The 20,348-nt window shown below is 41.8% G+C and overlaps 1 protein-coding gene across 1 annotated transcript in view; it reads right to left on the bottom strand.

The window, feature by feature from the left end:
- Nucleotides 1–582: 582 nt before the first annotated feature.
- Nucleotides 583–20,348, bottom strand: part of DNAH14 (dynein axonemal heavy chain 14) — a 554,037-nt gene continuing 534,271 nt past the window's right edge. Inside the window, exons 79-83 of the mRNA XM_003791010.1 lie at nt 10,621–10,733; nt 8,940–9,079; nt 6,646–6,806; nt 1,160–1,306; nt 583–795 (exon numbers count right to left, since the gene is read on the bottom strand). Of these exons, the coding sequence (XP_003791058.1) occupies nt 583–795; nt 1,160–1,306; nt 6,646–6,806; nt 8,940–9,079; nt 10,621–10,733 (774 nt within the window). The remainder of the gene's footprint in view (nt 796–1,159; nt 1,307–6,645; nt 6,807–8,939; nt 9,080–10,620; nt 10,734–20,348) is intronic.

Below are 20,348 nucleotides of genomic sequence, written 5' to 3'. Positions count from 1 at the left end.
GAGCAGCCAGGGGAAGAATTTCAAAGAATCCTACACATGTATATTTTATAGTATGTAACCGCACAAGTCACTTCATCAAAAGTTAATAAAAGTACACCCTAGCTGGGCATGGTGGCTCACACCTGTAATTCTAGCACTTTGGGAGACCAAAGTTGGAGGATCACTTGAGGCCAAGTGTTCAAGATCAGCCTGGGCAACATATCAGACCCTTAAATAAAGAAAAATTAGCTGGGCATGGTGGTGTGCACCTGCAGTCCCAGCTCCTGAGGAGGCTGGGTCATCTGAGCCTAGGAGTCTGAGGTTATGGTGAGCTATGTATGATTTAGCCACTGTACTCCAGCCTGGATGAAAGGGCTTCTTAAAAAAAAAAGGAAAGAAAAAAGCCCTGATATCTTGCCAAGTACAGTGGTTTTTACTGGTAGGTACAGATGAAAGAGATTGTACCTATTCAGTGTGTTTGAACACATAAATGTTTTTATGAAGTGTGTTTCATGACATATACGTGAATGTTTAAAATGCAAATTTAGTTGGAGTAAAAAATTAAAATACGTTGGTATGGAAACTTAAAAAAAATTTTATTCTTCATTCATTCTTCTCACATAGCAATGCAACCTGCATTGTGATCCAGTGACTAGGATGTTTCTTTGTTGGTAAATACACTGATGTTAAATAGTTTGTTGATAAACCAGTGGTTGCCAAAATTCTTGACCTCTCAGGTGTCTGGTATACTGGGCATTCAAAAGTATAGAGTTCTGGATCTGTCTGGTTAGAAGCATTTGGTGTTTCAGCTGAAATCTTAAAACAACAACAACAAAAAATCCAATAAATTGCACAGATCAAGCAAATCTGTAGCTCACATTTTCTACAAGCTAGGTTTGGGGAATTTGTTATGAATTTAAGATTAAAAGGTTAACTGCATATGGAAATTATGCTTGGAGAATTTAAAGAGCAATTATGGCATATTCTTGAGAAATAACATTGCACGTTAGTATTTTAGGTTTTAGCAATATTTTGGGCTGTTGCAAATGTTTGCTGTCTGAGGTATATCATCAAATCTTCCTTGTTAAATTGTAGGGAATTGGGGTAGAAGGAGCGGTTTATATTACTGAGGAAAAGCTCAGACGTTGAGGACTTTGTGATAAACAGTTGAGTGGTTTACCTTTGTTGGCGCAAAGTATATGTCAGGAAAATCACAACACATCTCAAGAGGCAGCGAGTCGTCTAGTATGCTTTGTTCATGATTCCACCTTGCTCCCTCGATGAATAAGCCAAAAATGTAAACTCCACTGTGGAAGGAGTCTGAGCCCTGAGACGGAAGAAAGGTGGTGTCAGTGAGTGGTCCCCCAGGAGAAGCAGTGAGCCCAGCTAGAGGCTCCAACCCAGAGGTGAGCCTAACCAGAGGCTAACCAGATGGTGAACCTGACCATCTGAGGTGCTTCCCCCGACACCTCGGGGAGGGTCATGCCCAAGGCATGTTGTCCCAAATTCTAAGGTGAATACTTAATTCTTTTCCTACCCTGACACTTAAAAAAGTTTGTGGGCTTTGGTTTACCTACATAATGATGAATTGACAAACATTACCGAATGTAATAACCCGGATTTCTACAATTAGAATCTTATAGTTGAGGTTTTTTAGGAGACGGAGCAGTTACAAAAGGATTAAAAAAGAGTGCCCTGTGCTCAAACTTTGTTGCTATCTCTATCATGGTGGCTACCGCTATCATTTAGGCTCTGGAAATTTAAAAAAGGCTGGGAAGGGTTCCATATCATGTCTTTAAATGATACAGGTTAAATAAATGATTGAAGTTAAATGATGAAAGATTAAATAAAATGAGTTTCTGATGAGATCTGTGAAGTGGAAAATTTAGTTGCCAGCATCTCCAATTCCTGGTGACTCCAGGTATGCCTGTGAAGTTATGCTCTGTCCCATAGGTGATAGGACCCAGAGGAGAGGGGCTGCCGCGCCTCAGGCCATCAGGGAGGGCTCTGCCTTCTCCTTTGACCCAGCGATCCAGCAGGTCCCTGAGGAGAGGGGAGAGTGCAGCTGTCCTGAGCTCACCCTCGAGGCCCTTTGGGTTAGCTCCTGGACACAGGAGCTGCAGTGTGGAGCAGCCCATGCTGTGCTTGGTGACACTTTCTGTGATGCCCAGTGTATGGAATGTGCATGTGGAGGTGCAAACTGAGCTCATTTAATTAAGCACCTCCTATTCTGGCTTATTCTCTGACAGCCTTGTAATGGGAGTTGCTTTGCATGATGAGTTTTACTTCTCTTCCCTTTAACTCATATCGTATAAATGAAAAGTTTCATATGATGCGTCTGTTCTAGTGTTGTCCTTTCATAAAAATTTTGGAAGATGTTAATCTAATGAATTTGACAATCTGATTTCTGCTTATAATTGTATAATTTGGCAGTGGCATAAATGGGCCTTTCCTCTGAAAAGCCCAAATTTCAGGTAATTTGTCGACATCCCATTTTGGATGATTGAACTCTCCAAAAAGCCACAAGTAATCTTACTTTACTTAAATGGAAACTGGTTCTTGGTATAAAGTAGAAATAACGGAGCACATCTGATTGAATGTATAGAAACAAAAAGTGAAGTCAGGAGGGCAGCTTATCCCCTGCTCTCCCTCCGTAAGGCGTATGAAGAGGCTGCGGCTTCCACACGCCTCCCTGCAGCCTTCTCATGTCTAATGGGTTGTGTAGGAAGAGGTTAGGACATAGGCCAGCCTTGGGTTCAAAGTTTATGATCTGCGCTCTTCCAGTCTATAAAGTGAGGATAAATAGCAAGGATTAAATAATTCTGATAAAGAGTTGAGTGTAGTATCCGGCACATGGTAAATGCTCAGTAAACACTGGCTAATAAGCATCATTGCCATCATTATCAGGTAGATTGTCATTTTCTGATGGGCAGAAGCCAGAATTTGTTCATCTCTAAATTCCCAACAGCTATCACAGTTTTGTATACATATTTTCAAGTGAATAAATTAATAAACAATTTGAAAAAAAGTCTAAAATACATCTGAACTTTAGATTTCTTCCATTTGCCACCTAATTTCTCCTAAAACTCCAGTAACAGGGCTGCCTTTCTACAAAGGGATACTCCAACTGACATTGTCATTTCAGACCAGGTGAATGAGTCAGTCTTTCCCGTGGAGACCGCCTCCTCGGAGTTCTACTTCTAGCAGAATTAGAGTCTGGTTCTTTATGTACCACCCTTTTAAATACTCCTTTTTCTTCTCAGAGTCTTTTCTCCTTTAGGATGGATTCTTTCAGTTCCATCCTTCTGATATGTTTTCTAAAGTTCAATCCTTCTGTAAGTTCTCTGAGTCATTTCCAAGCACAGTTTGATGAGTGCTGAGAAGAGGAAGGCCAGGACTGGACCGAGAGGACAAACGGCATAATGCTGGGCACCTAATTTCAGAATGCGGTCATAAAACACCCTGAATTTCAGAATGCAGTCATAAAACCATTGGAAAACAAGAAGTATCTATTCCCAGTGGGCCAGAAACTATGAGAGCTCTAAAGACAGAAGACACAAAGATTTAGATTAAAGAAATCTCAGTCAATAACATGAAGAGTAAAAACTAAATAACAATATCATTCCTCCACTCAAAAAACCTCCAAATCCTACATACTGATCTCTAAAGAAAATGCTGATGCAAAGCTTTGAATGAAATATTATAATTAGGATGATTCGATCTCAGGAAATCTTTTAATATAATTAATCATATTGAGAAAAGTGAAAAATCTTGTGATTACCTCTATAGATGCTAAAAAGATCTTTCACCACATTTAGCTTCTATTCTTCATAAAAATTCTTAATATAGAAATCATAATTTAAACTCCAGATAGTCTAATTATGTAAGCTGCCATGTTAATAAGATTAAAGATAAAAGCTGTCTGATTGTTTCAATAGATGCAGAAAATCATTTAATAAATTCATTACCAGGCACATCTCCTGGTTACTCAACTACAACTCAGACTTTATCTTACAAATGCAAACAGTGTAACCTAATCATATGTACCCTTATATTAAAAAAAAAAAATCTATTCATGATTTAAAAAAACTCAACAAATTAGGATGGAAGGAAAGGTTTTTTTTTTTTTTTTTTTGAGACAGAGTCTATGATGTCCTCAGTAGAGTGCTGTGTTATCACAGCTCACAGCAACCTCAAACTCTTGAGCTTAAGTGATTCTTTTGCCTCAGACTCTGGCTATTTTTTGTTGCAGTTGTCATTGGTAGTCAGTTGGCCTGGGCTGGGCTTGAACCCGCAATTCTTGGTGCATGTGGCTGGTACTATAACCACTGTGTTAATGGTGCCAAGGCAGAAGGAAGAGTTCTTAATCTACCAAAACCTATAATTGACATAATACTTAATGATGAAATATTAAATGCTGTTCTCTGAGTTTTAGGAAAAAAGACAAGGATGTTTATTATTAACTTTTTTTATTGAACATTGGACTAGAAGGAAATTGAAGAACTATATAAATGTTTACATTACATTTAAGATAGAGAAATAAAAATGACCTAAATAAATATTTATGATAGAAAGTCTCAAAATTATTAAGAGGTTAACTTTCCAAAAACAAAGACAACTTTAAAGAAAAGCAAATTTGGGGAACCTTATGCTACCAGATATTAAGACTTACAATAATGCTACAGTACGTAAAATATTATGGTGTTGGTGCAAAGATAGACATATCAGTGGAACAAAATAGAGACTCCAGAAATAGACCCAGGCATATACAATTATTTATGCAATTATCTATGACAAAAGTTGAAGTAGAGAAAGGATGCATATTTCAATGGAAAAGAAATGGTAATAAGTTAGTTGGGGACCCACATGGAGCAAAAAGAACTTTGAGCCCATGTCATACAAAACACAAACTCATTTGATGCAGCATATACAAGGCCAAGCAATGTAGTTTCAAGAAGATAACAGAGAATAAAGAAGATATTTTCATGATCTTGGGGTAGGGAAAGATTTCTTAAATAGGACATAAAAAAGTACTAATGTTAAAGAAAAGATGAATATACTGGACTTTGTTATAACAAAGAATTTTTTGTTTATCAGAAGACACCACTAAGAAAATGAAGCAGAAGATCACATACTGGGAGAAGATACCTTTAATATATCTATTTGATAAAGGACTTATATCCAGAATATGTAAAGAGTTTCTATAAACTAATAAGACAAAGACAGCTTAATTATTAATAAAAAATCGTCAAAAACCTCAGAAACTTCACAAAAGAGGAAATCCAAATATCAATAAGCATTTTAAAAGGTGCCCAACTTCATTAACCATCAAGGAAGTGTAAGTTAAAACAAAACAAAACAAAAGATACCACTACACACACACTAGAATGACTAAAATTAAAACACTAAAAACACCAAGTGCTGGCAAGGATGTGGAGCAGTCTTCCACTTACTGGTGGGCCTACAGATTGGTACCACCTCTTTGAAAAACCGCTTGGCAGCTTCCACACCAAACATGTGGCTCTCTATGACCGTCAGTTTACAGTCATGCACCGCATAATGACACTTCAGTCAACAGCTGCATAATGACACTTCAGTCAACAGCTGACCAAGGCGGTTCCACACTATGACAGTGAAACTGCAAAATTACTTTCATCTCATGACATCATAGACAGGAAGCAACACATTACCTTTTCTATATTTAGATACACAAACACCACTGTGTCACACTTGTCCCAGTATCTAGTACAGTAACATGCAGTACAGGTTTGCAGCCCAGGAGCAATAGGCCGTGCCATATAGCCTAGGCGGGTAGTAGGGTCTGTGGTGCACTCCACGATGGCCACACAGTGATGAAATCACCTAATGAACATACTCCTGTCGTTAAGTGACACATGCCTGTATTTATTTATTCATTACTAGCTTTTCTTATTTTGATTGTAGTCAACCTGGGTATAGAATTGTTTTAGTTTGCATTTCTCTAACTAGAGATATTCAGCTTCCTTTAACATTTTTTTTAATCCTTTGACCAATATCTGCCCCTCAACTTTCCACCAGCATTGATCCTGGAGCAGAAAAATAGATTCCTAGATTCTAGAACAAGTTGGAATTTAGTAAAAGACAACCAGGGCTTTTCAAATCAGTAGGGGACAATAGCCAGAGAGTGGCGGGACTGGGTTTTGTGCCCAGCATCTGGCTATCTCTGCACTCCTAGCCTGGGCAGCCTCCTGGGGTACTTCTCACTGTGTTTGCTGAGGGCCAGTTTTGGGGGTGTCTGCTTGGCACCTGGCTGAGCTGTGGAATGAGTGGGTTCCTGGGGGCAGGCATGTCAGCCAGGAACAGTCTCGAGAGGTTTGCCCACTGATTTGAAAGAACACCTTTAAAGTCTGACCTCAGCTGCATCTGTCTTCCTCAATAAATGGGGATAAAGTTCATTCATTATACCAACTTAAATCTTTTATTATTTATAATTTTTTATTTCTCCTAGAAAGAGAGTGGAGAGATGAAGTTTGATGGCTTTTGGACTTGAAGGGGGGAATGCCTTGTTTTCCACCTGCCACTGCATGCCTGGCCTGGCAAGGGCTGAATAAGGTTTTGTTGAGGGAATGATTGAATGAATGAATGAATGAAGATTTCCCTTTTCTAATCTTTGAAGTATTCCAGTACCTTAAAGGCTCTCGTGACTATGTTGAGTTTTTTTTGGATAATGATGGAGAATTCCTCTGTGTTATCGGCGGTGTCGGAAATCACACGGTGGGTGAACGTGAGCGAGTCCGTGGAGATCTTTCGGGCCCTTCCATAGTCTTGAAGCACAGCAGTAAGAAAGGCTGTGGAGAAAACCCCACACCGGCAGGCGCCTGTGAGTCTAAGGATTCCTGCAGGGTTAGTGACACTAATGCCTCATGGGGAAGGGAGGGGAGACTGGAGGAGAAAGCTCAAGGAACAAAAAAGACAGGTTGGAGGCAGGGCTAGGCGGTAGGAGGGCCTCAGTCCACCCCCTCGCCCAGGTCTGGGTGAAATCTGGCTGGTCGGCTGCAGGGGCCTCCTGGACACTGTGTTCTTGGTTCAGCACCCTTCCCATGTTCATGGTGGGGACAGAGGGGCCATAAATCCCAGGACCCTCTCCATTTCTGGCCCAATCTTGGCTGATCGTCATACCTCATGCTCTTGACAACAAAGACAGATCCCAGAGGCTAGTATGAGAATAATTATGTCAGAGTTTTTCTCGAGAAATGACACATGGCTACTGGGGAAGGAGGGTTCTTTTTCCTCCGGGAGTTGCTAAGCTACTGCGGCCACCTTCCCCCCGATTTTCTCTGACTGCACGCGTGGCAGGACACAAATGAGCACCTGGAGCTGCACATGCTGTTGTTTCCACCCTGTCAGTTGGCACTGCTCCCTGTGCTCCCCGTTCCGGTGACCCGCATCAGCACCCAGCTTTCCAAGTCAGACCTGGCAGCTGTGCTTCACCTTGCCCCCTGCCCACCTGTGTCCCTTTCCCACGTGGAGTCCAGCTGGTCCCGCTTCCCGCGTGTCCTTCTCCACACTTCTCTTCTGCCCCGCTCCATGGCCCTCCTCCCACCAGCCCCAGTTCTGCCTGGACACTGGAGCACACCCCAGATGAGCAGAACCCGCCCTCTTGCCCTCCATCCACACCGCAGCTGCTGGACATGACCTCCCTGGCCTGAAACACTTTGGTGGTGCCTCCTGCCACTGGGTGGAGGTGTGTCCTGCAGTGTATCTGACACCGCCCAGGGCGGCTGTGCCCATCTTTCCAGCTTCGTGGGCCCCCTTCTCCCTCTGAGGACCTTTTGTTCTGTCTGGAATGAACATGTGCCTTCTCTAGTGTGCTTCACTGTCTCCCTGCTGGCAAGCTCTCTGATAAGCCTGCTATTCCCAGCTAGTGTAGTGGGTAAGTCAACTTTAAAAGTCAGACAGGCTGAGTTAAAAATCTTTGTTCAGTCACTTATTTTTTTGTTTTTGTCCAAAGTTATATAGCTTACTAGCAGTATAACTTTGGGCAGATTTCTTAACTTCTCTATGTTAAAGTTTTCTATCTGAAAATAGGACTAATTATGGTAATAACCTCATAAGATTGTCATGAGAATTGAATGACTTAATTTATACGAAGTCCTTAGAACAGTGCCTGGCACCCAGTAAATGCCATGTGAGCACTGTACACTGTTATTTATCCTCTTCTTCCTCTGTCCCCTCTGGATGATACTTAACTTGCAGCAAGCTTCAAGTCTCATCCTAGAAGTTATTTCCTCAGTGCCCCACTGGGCCTAAAGTTAAGATACCCCTGTTTCATGCTCCAGAAGAATTGACTCATTCACAGATTCATCTAGAAAGTCATTGCTCATTCTTCTAATATTTATAGAGGACTTTTATGGTACTGAGTGCTGGGGATACCACAGCAGTTAATGCAGATCTGGTTCCTGCCTTCCTAGAGCTTACAGTCTGGGGTTGCCCCTTTACGACTCCCCAAGCACCCAGCCACACATTCTGGCTAAAGTCTCTTTGCTGTTGAACATCTGTGCTGAGCAGGTGGGGTGAGATCCCAGTAAACATTCAGTCATCAATTCTTGTCAAAGGAATAAATCAATGGGTGCGTGAAGCACAGAATCCATCCCAGGTAAGGTGCCCATCTCTAATCCTTTGTCGTGGCCTTTGGGAGGGATCTGGTGTTGCCCTGGAGATGAGCGAGTGCCCTGCTTAGGCACAGGTGAAGCCTGGAAGGGTGGGTCCATTTTGAGATGGGAGGAGATTGGAGTGAGGGAAGGAAGTGGGTGGGGAGCAAGAGAGAGATTGCCTAAGTGCCTGTAAGAGATTCAGACTCAGGCAGCTGTGGGGATGCAGGTGCTGTCACCTGGGTTCCTCCATCCTAAGGAGAGGAAGGGAGGTGGGGGGGGGGCATGAGTGGAAACGTGCCTGGGGCTGATCCTGGTTCTAATGCTCACCTTGTGGGGAGAAGAAAGCTGGGAGCCAGTATCTTGCAGGAAATCCTTCAGAGTAAATACTGTAACTATTGTCCGAATCAGAAGTTTGTTTGTTCTTTGATGAAGCAGATTGCTTCCAGGATGTGACTAATCTCATATACCTAGTGGAAGGCAGACCATGGGTTGGGTGAGTTAAGGGCACAATTGTACACCTTTAGGGCACCTGGGCAATTCCCTCCACACTCCCCCAGTTTCCTCCCTTTACTTTTCATCTCGACTTTCCCTGCTCAGGACTCTTGCCCTGTGTAGGCAGTCCCCGCATTATAATCACCTGAGTTAGTGGACAACTCACACGCAGGAATGGAGGCTATTACGGTAAGTCCCCAAGTTATAAATATCCCACTGACACATGGCGTGTACTTAAGGTAGTAGGTCAATATACCTGTTCCAACTTAGATACAAATTTAACCGAAGAACAAACCTATGGAACTTATCTCTGTCATAACCAGGGACTGCTTTTATTTGAATGGAAACAAGCTATGGTTTTAAGCTTGTGAAGGAAAAGAGATACCCTGCAGTTTGGAAGACAATGGATTGGGGAACGAGGGAGGTCTTAATCTTGGGAATCCTGGGTGGGCCTTGCTGAATCTTGTCTATGGTTTTTGAGTCATGACTTTTTCCAAAGGATTTACAGAAATGTGGGTCAGATGTCTGCATTTGTTCTTGTTGCTAACACTTCTAGATAAATGGTGTAAGAGGCAGTCTAATACAGAATTTGGAATCCAATTTTCTGGGTTCAAATTTCAATGGGTTCTATTTCTGGGTTCTATTTCACAATAGAACTTCCATGTTCTAGTGTGAAACTTTGTGCAACTTAATCATGTCTTTGTGCCCCAGTTTCCTCATCTAAAATGGGGATGATGGTAACGTACCTACTTTACATCGTAGGGTTACATATGATGCCCAAGTGAGTTAGTACGAATGGAGCTTTTAGAAAAATGTTTGCCACACTTCAAGGTGCTTGTTAAATGTTAGCTGCTCCCATGCCTTTCAAGTTATTTTTATTATAACATAGAACACATTTCAAAATTATATGTAATTAGGGGCCAGGCACTGTAGCTCTTGCTTATAATCCCAGCACTTTGGGGGGCTGCAGTGGGAGAGAAGCTTGAGGCCAGGAGTTTGAGACCAGCCTGGGCAACATAGTAAAACCCCATCTCTACCAAAATTAAACATTAGTTGAGCATGGTGGTGTGTGCCTATAGTCCTAGTTACTGGGGAGGCTGAGCCAGGAGAGCCCTTGAGCTGAGGAGTTGGAGGCTGCAGTGAGTTATGATCACTCCAGCCTGGGCAACAAAGCAAAACACAGTCTCTAAAAACAAACAAACAAAAACAAATATATGTAATAATTCTTATTTCCTTTCACATTTTCCCTACTAGTTTCTCGGGACACAATATAGAAAGACAAAGGCACTAGATTCTACTTAAAACTCTTTCTCTTGAAATGGAGTGGGCTTGAATGAGACTCTCAACTGCTTAGGTCTGCACTTCCTCAGCCCAAATGGAAGAGAAGAATCACTCTCTTGCTTAATTCATATCTTACTGCGAGAAACCAAGGAGACCAAGCATGTGAAATGTTGTTATAAACTGTTAAGCTTTAAGCAAAAATGAGGAGGAAATGCAAAGCAGGTTTCACCCATACCGATGATGTATTGCTGTGAAAGCCACTCTGGCCCATGTATTAAAGAAATTCAGTCGCTGAGTGAGATCATTAACCCAGGAAGTCAGTGGCTTACATGACATGTAGGCGTTTTTCTGTTGGGATTTAAAGACAATCATATTAATTTTTTTTTTTTTTTAATGAAAGCTGACATTTTATTTATTTATTTATTTTTTGCAGTTTTTGGCCAGGGCTGGATTTGAACCCACCACCTCCGGCATATGGGGCCAGTGCCTTACTCCTTTGAGCCACAGGCACCACCTGACAATCACATTAATTTTTCTTTTTAGATTTGTCTTTGGGGTCATTAGGAACACTTCTGCAATAGGCTCAATTGCTAGGGAGAAATAACTTGTCAGGAGGATGTCGTTTTCCAACTGAAAGCCATAATACAAAATTTTGAATATTATTACCAGGGCAAAACAATATTATCTTAACAGTGCATTGGATAAAACACTTGGAAGCTTCCATTCTGGCTGAAGGTTTTAATCACTCTTCTCAAATCCTCAGCCCCCTTTCCTCCTTCCTGGGAGCTTCCCTTCACATTTCATTAGGTGTGGGGCAACTTCAGCTTCCTGGCCTTTCCCCCTGCAAAGTTCTATAAACCTCCTCATGCTGTCTACTCCTTTCCCCACTTTTCCTTCTAGCTCGGCGTCGAGCTGACCCCACCATTGCTCTGCAGAGCACTTCTGGAGTATTTCTTCTCTTCTGTAGACTCAGCTTTCTATTCTCTCTCTCTCTCTCTCTTTTTTTATTATCATGCTCTTCTATCTTAAATACACAAACCACCCAAAACTCAAGCCCACCTCTTTGTGGGAGAGGAGCAGGAGGAGGCCTTGCACCCCCCTGCCTCATTCTCCTTTGTTTATAGTCAGGCTTCTTGAAGCAGGAAGCCTTTGGTCCCTGTTCCCTCTTCTGGAGTCTTTCTTAGAAAGGAAGGTCATGTTTATGACCCTCCCCACCCACCCCAGCCCCATTTTTGTCCTAAACTAGTTACTCCTTCTTTCTCTCTTGCCTTGTCTTCTGTGTCTGGACTTTGTCTCAGATTTCTCTTGAGTTGTCTATATCTTCTAAGGTCTCATCCATTGGCTCTTCCTTCCTTTGAGGCTGATGGTGCCCTGAATCCCTCAGCCCCTTTCTTTTCCTATTTTAGACTCTCTCTTCTGGGTTTAATCCATGGCTCTGGTTTCCACTACTTTGCCTAGGCTGATGGTACTGAAGTCTTGCTTTCTAGCCCATGCCTTTGTGCAACTGCTATTTTAGTAGTAACACTTGGGAGCCCCTGTAACTCTGACACTATCCTTGTCTGAAGCAGGATGTGTTAGTGGTGCCTCAGGCAGCATTTCTTTTTGTCCACCTTGCCTCTGCATGGCAGCACTCCCTACCAATCATCCAGGCTGGTCATTTCCACCTGGCTACTCTCAGCTATTGTTACTGTGTCAAGTATGCAAAAGTCTCAGCTATAGATAATCATACATATAATATCCTGATGCATGTTCTGTCACCCTAACTTTGCACTAATATATGTTTCAGCTCCTTCACTACTTGGCTTTCTTTCTTTCTTTTTTTTTTTTTTTTAAATTGGCTAAATGTGATGGTACAAACCACTAGGTTACAATGTTTGCATTTGTTAGGTAAAGTCCCTCTTGTAGTTATGTCTTGCACCTCAGGGGTGTGCCATATACCCTTACGCTGTGCCCATTAAGTGGGGGCACACCCATCCCCTTCTCTCCTCCCCTACAACTTGGTTCTCTTAGCAAGTAATGGAGCCTCTTTGCGCCTCAGTTTCCATATCTGTAAAATAAAGGCATTGGAGTAGAGGATCCCTAAGATCATTTCAAACTCTCAAGTCTTATAATTCTAGACATTATTCCACATCTCAATTTTTCATCACAGTTTCTAGTCAGTTTTAAAGAATTATAGTTGCCCTTGTTTCCTCTAACTTGTCTTCATGTTTTCTATATAGGTTTTAAAAATATTATTGAGGTGGCACCCATAGCTCAGTGGGTGGAGCGCCGGCCACATACACTGAGGTGGTGGGTTCAAACATGGCCCGGGCTAGCTAAACAACTGCAAGAAAAAATAGCCAGGTGTTGTGGCAGGCGTCTGTCGTCCTAGCTACTTGGGAGGCTGAGGCAAGAGAATTGCTTAAGCCCAAGAGTTAGAGGTTGCTGTGAGCTGTGACACCACGGCACTACCAAGGGCAACATAGTGAGACTCTATCTCAAAAAAAAAATTATTGAGATATAATTCATATGCATACAATTTACTTGTTTAAAGTTATGAGTCAATGGTTACCAAGTTGTGCAACCATCACTACAGTAAATTATAAAACATTTTCATCTGTTTGGGTGTGGTGGCTCACACCTGTAATCCCAGAGCTCTGGGAGGCCAAGGCGGGCAGATTGCTTGTACTAAGGAATTTGAGACTAGTTTGAGCAAAAGTGAGACCCTGTCTGTAAAAAAGTAGCTGGGCATTGTGGTGGGTGCCTGTAGTCTCAGCTACTTGGGAGGCTGAGGCAAGAGAATCACGTGAGCTCAAGAGTTTCAGGTTGCTGTTAGCTATCATGCCAGGGCACTCAACCCCAGGACAACTGAATGAGATTTTGTCTCAAACAACAACAAACAAACAAACAAACAAATCATTTTCATCGCTCCCCAAAAGAAAAAACCCTTCTTGAATTCTTTAGTATTCATGTCCCAATTCCCAGTCACCCTGATCCCTAGGCAACCAGTAATCTACTTTCTCTCTGTATGGATTTGTCTGTCCTGGACATTTCATGTAAGTGGGATCAGATACTATGTGGTCTTTTGTAAGGGCCTTTTCTTAGTGCAGAAGAACCACTGTTTTCAAGGTTTATCCATGTTGTGGCTTGTGCCAGTACTTCATTCATTTTGCTGCCTGAATAATATTTTGTTGTAGGGATGTATCACATTTTATTTATACATTTATCAGCGATGGATGCACATGAGTTGTCTCTACACTTTGGCAATTATGAACAATGCTACCATGAACATTCATGTGAAAGTTTTTGTGTGGACACAGTTTCATTTTTCTTGGGTATATACCTAGGAGTGGAATTGCTTAACTTTTTGAGAAACTGCAAGCTGGGATGGGGAAACTGTGGCCTTCCAGATCCCCAGGTGTGGCCCCTTGACCGAATCCAAACTTCAGATTTGTTCTGTAAAATTTGGATTTGGTCAGAGGCTGCACTCAAGGATCCAGAAGTCCACATGTGGCCCCAAGGCTGCAGGTTCCTGGCTAGACTATTTTCCAAAGTGGCTACACCATTTTACATTCCCGTGAGTGATATATAAGGATTCTAGTTTCTCCTCATCTTCTCTAATGCTTGTTATTATCTATCTTTTTGATTCTATGCATCTTAGTAGATATAAAGTTATATCTTATTGTGGTTTAAATTTGCATTCTATGATTATACATCACGTTGAACATCTTTTTACATGTGTACATAGGTTTATAATCTGATACAGGATTCAGGGTTTTGGGAAAGGCCAGTGCTAATTATAAGGGGGAAATTTCATTTCTGGAGCCATAGTTCTGAGTCCAACATCATGTTTGTTAATTTCCTATTCTGCTACTAGATCTTCCACAGCTGATTTTATTCTTTGTCTAAGGTCTAATAAACTTTGTGTTTTTACAATTTGGCCTTATTCTTAGGGCCATGAAACAGTAATTTCTTCATCTTCTTGTTTTGCTTTATTTTTATTTTTTAACTTAAAAATGTTTACTTAATTTTTTTTTTTTTTTTTGCTTACAAAAGCAATATATTTCTGTTTTCTCTGTGATGCTTGTATCTGGAAAAAGCAATACATGGTATATTGTCACTGTAGAAATATGAAAATATAGAATAGTATAAGGCGGGTGTAGGAATCATTAATAATTATCCAGAGAAAATGTTAGTTTTGTATGTTTTCCTTCAGTTCTCTCTCTCTCTCTCTATGTGCACATATACAAGCACAGCACCGCATATGTATATATACAGTTGATTCTCCTTATTTGCAGTAGTTATGGTCGATATAAAGTTCACTGTGAACACTAAATTAGCAAATGTGCTGAACCATTGTTCCTGGGCTCAACATTTTCATCAGCCAGTCAATATACAACCTTTCTTTATGTGGGTTGATGTTAAAGACACCTCATCAAATATATTTTATTGGTTCCTCTTTTTCCTTCTTGCATTTTAGAGTTTCCATTAGCATTTGCTTGTACTGAAATTTCTGTTCATTCTCCTCTTTTAGGTTTATTTTTGTCTTTTTTTTTTTTGAGATGGAGTATCACTTTGTGATCCTTGGTAGAGTGCTGTGGCATCATAACTCAAAGCAACCTCAAACTCTTGGGCTCAAGTGATTCTTTTGTCTCAGCCTTCTGAGTAGCTGGAACTACAGGCCCCCACCACAATGCCTGGCTATTTTTAGAGATGGGGTCTCTATCTGGCCCAAACTGGTCTTGAACCAGTGAGCTCAGGCAATCCACTCACCTCAGCTTCCCAGAATGCTGGGATTACAAGTGTGAGCCATGGTGCCTGGCCCTCATCTTTATTTTTAAAACACAAGTTTTGTCTATATTGTTCTAGTTTAACAGTTAGTGTCTTGCAACACTGAACTCACAGTCAACAATACTATAAGTCATTTCTGAACAGAGCTTACCTAAAGCATGTATTTTCTCCAGAAGGCAAATCATAGCCTTGCTCTTAGAAATACAGGGAGCATTTTGGCAGTATGCTTGGGAGCCATTTTAAACGGAGAAATCACCAACAAAACCCACAAAACACTTGTTTACAATACCAGAGCAGAAATAAAATAGGAAGACTTCAAATGTCATGAGTGTTGATTTCAGTGTTAAAAAATTTTAGTGAGTAGGTAAATCATAAAAATCCATGAGCAGTGAGGATGGACGTTGTGCGTGTACGTGTATACTTTTGTCATGATTTATGAACTTTATTATGTTAGTACTGTGGCTGCAGTTCACTCCCTTCCGCTACCGTGTCATCTACTGTATATACCATGTTTTCATCCACTGTATTGTGAATGGCATATTTGAGTGTTTCAGTGTTTTTACCATAATAATTTTTGTACCTATCTCAATGTTCATGTGCAAAGACATATATGCTTTTTGTATACAACATTTCAGTTGGGATCATTTTGAATCTCTAAAAAGATTTTTATCTACGTAATAATATAAGAAGCATTTCCCTCTTCTCTACTATTGCAGAAATTATATAATTTGCAAAAATTGTTTCAGTAGTTATTCTAAAAATACCAAATGCATAATTAATTTCTCAATCCAAACTTCATTTATAATTTTATCCTCATTCTTGATAATACAAGACCTGAAAGTTCCATATACTCCCCAACCCTGGCTGATATGTTATTGTTGAGATTTTATTCTTGGTCTTTTTATTTCAGATTGTTTGACATTCTCTGCTTCTCAAAACAATTATACTGGACATTAGTACAGCTGTTTTATTTTTGTCAGGATTTTTTATGTTTACCACATTTGTCTTCTTCATTCCTTCTTGCATTTCAAAGTTTCCATGAGCATTTGCTAATGGCGAAATCTCTGTTTATTCCCCCTCCTTTTGGTCATCATCATTTTTAATAAAAAAAAAGTTTTATCTGTATTATTCTAGTTTGACAAGTTGATTTGTTAAGATATTCCTTAAACTTCTTCCAATTTAAGCTCCAACGCTGAATAATTGATGTCTGCGCAGTATCATTCTCTGTTCCTTCCAAGGCAACAGTGATGCAGCAATTCTTGGAATCCTCCACTACTGTTTCCAGATTTTTCTTCCGTTGATAAACATTCTGCAAAGGCCCATGTCACATGATTTTTTTGTACACATTCCAGCAAGAAAAAGATGTCCTGGTGGTACCTTCCTTTCTGGGGCCTATGAAATATTTAGTTGCTTGGCATGGAGATACACCCCATCATCAGACTAGATGAACTTTTGTTCTAATGAGATGAAGGGAAATGGGGGGACTCCTCCGACTCCTGCCCAGAATCCATCCATTTATTAGTGAGGTAAGCATTTCACTTATAAATCCTTTCTGAGCCTTTTAACCTCTCCTTTCCTTATTCTCCTCTCTAATTCCATTTCCTCTCTCCCTCTTCCTCCATTTCTGGGTTGAAAATTCTGAACCTCCATGCTCCTTAAATCTAGCACTGGTTATGGACTTCCCTGGTGAGTCAGAGTCACCTGTCAAGTGCCTAGTGCATGGAGACACCCTGCCTCGGGCCTGCACCACTCTTTTTAGGTTGGTTAGAAGTCCGCAGGGATGCCTGGTGACCTCCCCAGCTGCAGCCTCGGCTGTCCACTCCTCCTCCTCCTCATAAATTTCCTTTTCATCTTTGCTTTTAGCCTCATCTATTTTTCTATTGCCCAGTTTCCAATCTCAGTCACAGATTCCACCTTCTTCACCTTTAGGCTGCACTCTAACTCACCTCAAGCCCCTACAACTTTATTCTGACCTTAAACCTAAACACTTCATCTTTTTCTGTAATATCATTTGCCTATATATGAATTAGACAATGGTGCACAATGGCCTGAAAATGGCATCTTTGACTGTTCAATCCTTACTGACCTTGACAATTACTGTCAGAGATTGGACAAATGGTTGGAAGTCCCTTATATTCAGGCCTTCCTCCTCCTCCAAAATATTCCTTCTTGGTGTTTCATTTTTTGAACCCTCTCAAATTTTTATGCATGGGCCAACGCAGTCCTCCCCGAACCGCCTTAATCCCCCAACTCTTCCCTATCTTCCTTTGACCCAGCAGACAATCCTCCCCTTTCAGTCCCTCCCACCACAGCCTACCTCCCTCAGCCTCCTCCCTTCCTGCAGAATTCCACCCATTTTCCCTCTCTCCACTGCCCCCCCACCCATGTTCCACTGCCCATGGGCAGGAAAGGGAAGATGGCAGACCCAATTTCCCCACCTCATACTAGATTTGGCCATGCCTTTAGACCTTCTACTTTTGGACCACCACAAGGTCTATACCCCCTCCAAGAAGTTGCAGGAACGAAAGGTATCATCAGGGTTAATGTCCTCTTTTCTCTCTCAGACCTGTTCCACATAAGTCATAAATTAGGTTTGTTCTCCACAAATCCCACAAAATACATTTAAGAATTCAGATATCTGAATTCTTTATATATATATTTATCTATATTTATACATATATATTTATATGTCACCCTCACCTCTACCCTAACTTTGGAGTAGAGAGGACCTAGGTCCAGGTCCATGCTGAAAATCCAAACCCTGTTGGAGGGCACTAAGGCTGTCCTCCTGGGAATAGCCCAATTAGAATTACCAAACTGACACTCCTGGAGTATATGTCTGTAACCACAGGGTCCAGTGTCTCTTACAGGGACTTAAGAAAGCAGCCCTTAAGGCCATCATTATGACAAACTAAAAGCAATAACCCAGAAACAGGATGAAAATCCTGTCCAACTCTTAGCCCATCTTAATGACAACCTCCACCACTATGTCACCCTATCACTGGAAAGCAATGAGGGCAGGCTCATTATTAACATGCATTTTATCTCCCAGTTTGCACCCAACATCTGGAAAAAACTCTAAAAATCCCACCAGGGCCCTCAGACCCCCACCCTCCAACAAGATCTCACTGACCTGGCTTTCAAGGTCTTCAATAACCAAGAAGAGGCCTCTACACAACAGGACCTCTCAGAGCTCCAGTTATTAGCCTCTGCTATTAGATAAACTCCAGCTAGTTCTTGAAACGCCTCTGGACAGTCCAGAAAAGAAAAACCTCCCCTGGGACCATGCTTTAAGTGCAGAAAAACTGGCCACTGGGCTAGGAAATGCCCAAATCCAACCTCCTCCAAGCCGTTGTCTAGCCTATAGAAGTCCTCACTGGAAGTCTGAGTGCCCAGGTCCTTCTGAGGATCTGGTCCTCAGTCACTCCTAGGACCCGGCTGAATTCCTCAATCTCTTGGGCTTGGCCACCCCTTGGGCCCTGGAGGTACAGGAGGCCACTTGGACAATCACTAAAACTGAACTCCAGGTAACTCTTCAGGTGGAAGATAAACCAATCTCTTTTCTCATTGATACTGGGGCCACTTACTCCACCTACCCTGAGTATTGAAGGCAATTTGGTATGCCCTCATGCTACCCTACCTTTGAGATGCTCCCTTTCTGGACACTCTTTTTCACTTTCATGCAGCATCCCTCTACTAGGCAAAATTATGAGCAATCCTGATGATTCCCACTGGCACCCACTTCTCACTACCCATCCTACTCCTCTTTAACTCCTCCCCTACCACCTCTCCGTTCTCTCAATCCAACCTCCTCACAGACCCCATCATGTGGAATACCTCTCTTTCTTCTACCCAATCCCCACCACGGCCCTTGGGCATTAAACCCCTTATCCTCAAACTCCTGTATGCCAGTATCCTCAAACCTACTAACTCGCCCTACAATACTCCCATCCTTCCTATAAAAAACCTGATGATTCATGTCAGTTAGTGCAGGACTTACAGGCCATCAATGAAATTGTTCTGCCTATTCACCCAGTAATCCCTAATCCCTATACCCTCCTATCTCCTATTCCTTCTAATACCTTCCATTACACAGTTTTAAATCTCAAGGACACTTTTTTTTTTATCATCACCATCCATGAACTTTCCCAATTCCCTTCATCTGATCTGACCCTGATTTCTTCACCAGCCAACAACTGACCTGGATGGTCCTCCCACAAGGATTTAAAGACAGTCTTCATTATTTTGGCCAGGGACTTCAGGCTGACCTCTAGCAGTTAACATTACTGGAAAATTTCACAGTTCTTCAGTACGTAAATGATCTTCTCTTGTAAGGGCCCCCCTCCCTACTGTGTCCTAGCAAGACAGCATTCACTTTTTTTCCTCACCACCGAAAGGTATAAAATGTCTCCTTCCCCCAGTTAACCTCTCCCTCTGAGCAATACCTCAGCATTCTCTTGCAGAAATGAAAAAACTCATTCCCCATGACTGCATTCAGGCCATCTCCTTATCCCTTCTCCAAACAAAAAACAACCTTCTCTCCTTCCTAGGGGGTTCTAGGATATTTTCGAGCTTGGATTCACAATTTTGCAGCCTCAGCTAAACCTCTATACACTGCCACTCAAGGCCACCCCCCCCCACCTCCTAGACCCACACCAGCTTTAGTCAAGTTCCTTCCTCTCCCTACAATCCTCTGTGTCCCAAACACTCTCCCTTCATCTCCCTGATCTCTGTTATTCATTTTACCTCTCAGTGTCAGAACACCAGGAATGTGTAGTAGGGGTCCTAATACAGAAACCTCACAATAATCACCTCCCAATAGCATTCCTCTCAAAACAGATAGAATTCACAGCCCTAAGCTGGCCCCCTTGCCTCTGAGTGGTGGCAGCCATGTCCCTCCTTTTTCTGGAGGCCCAGAAACTTACCTGGTATGCCCCCATGTATCTACTTACACCTCATAACATTCCATCTCTTTTAAAACACTAACACTTACCAATCTAACCTTCTGCACCTTGCTTACTCCAGCTCCTAATCCACTTTATAGAAAAATCCTAACCTACATTTTCTCCCTGGTCCCACGTATGACCCTTCATCTCCCCTAGCTGCCTTCCACTCACATGACCCTCACACTTTTCAAGACTCATTGCATGATTGCTGGCCTTTAGTCATGGTAAACTTACACCCTTTCCCCAA

This window comes from Otolemur garnettii, unplaced genomic scaffold, assembly GCF_000181295.1.
Source record: "Otolemur garnettii isolate 467f Iridium unplaced genomic scaffold, OtoGar3 scaffold00045, whole genome shotgun sequence".
NCBI lineage: Eukaryota > Metazoa > Chordata > Mammalia > Primates > Galagidae > Otolemur > Otolemur garnettii.
This window is presented reverse-complemented; position numbering and strand designations above follow the sequence as displayed.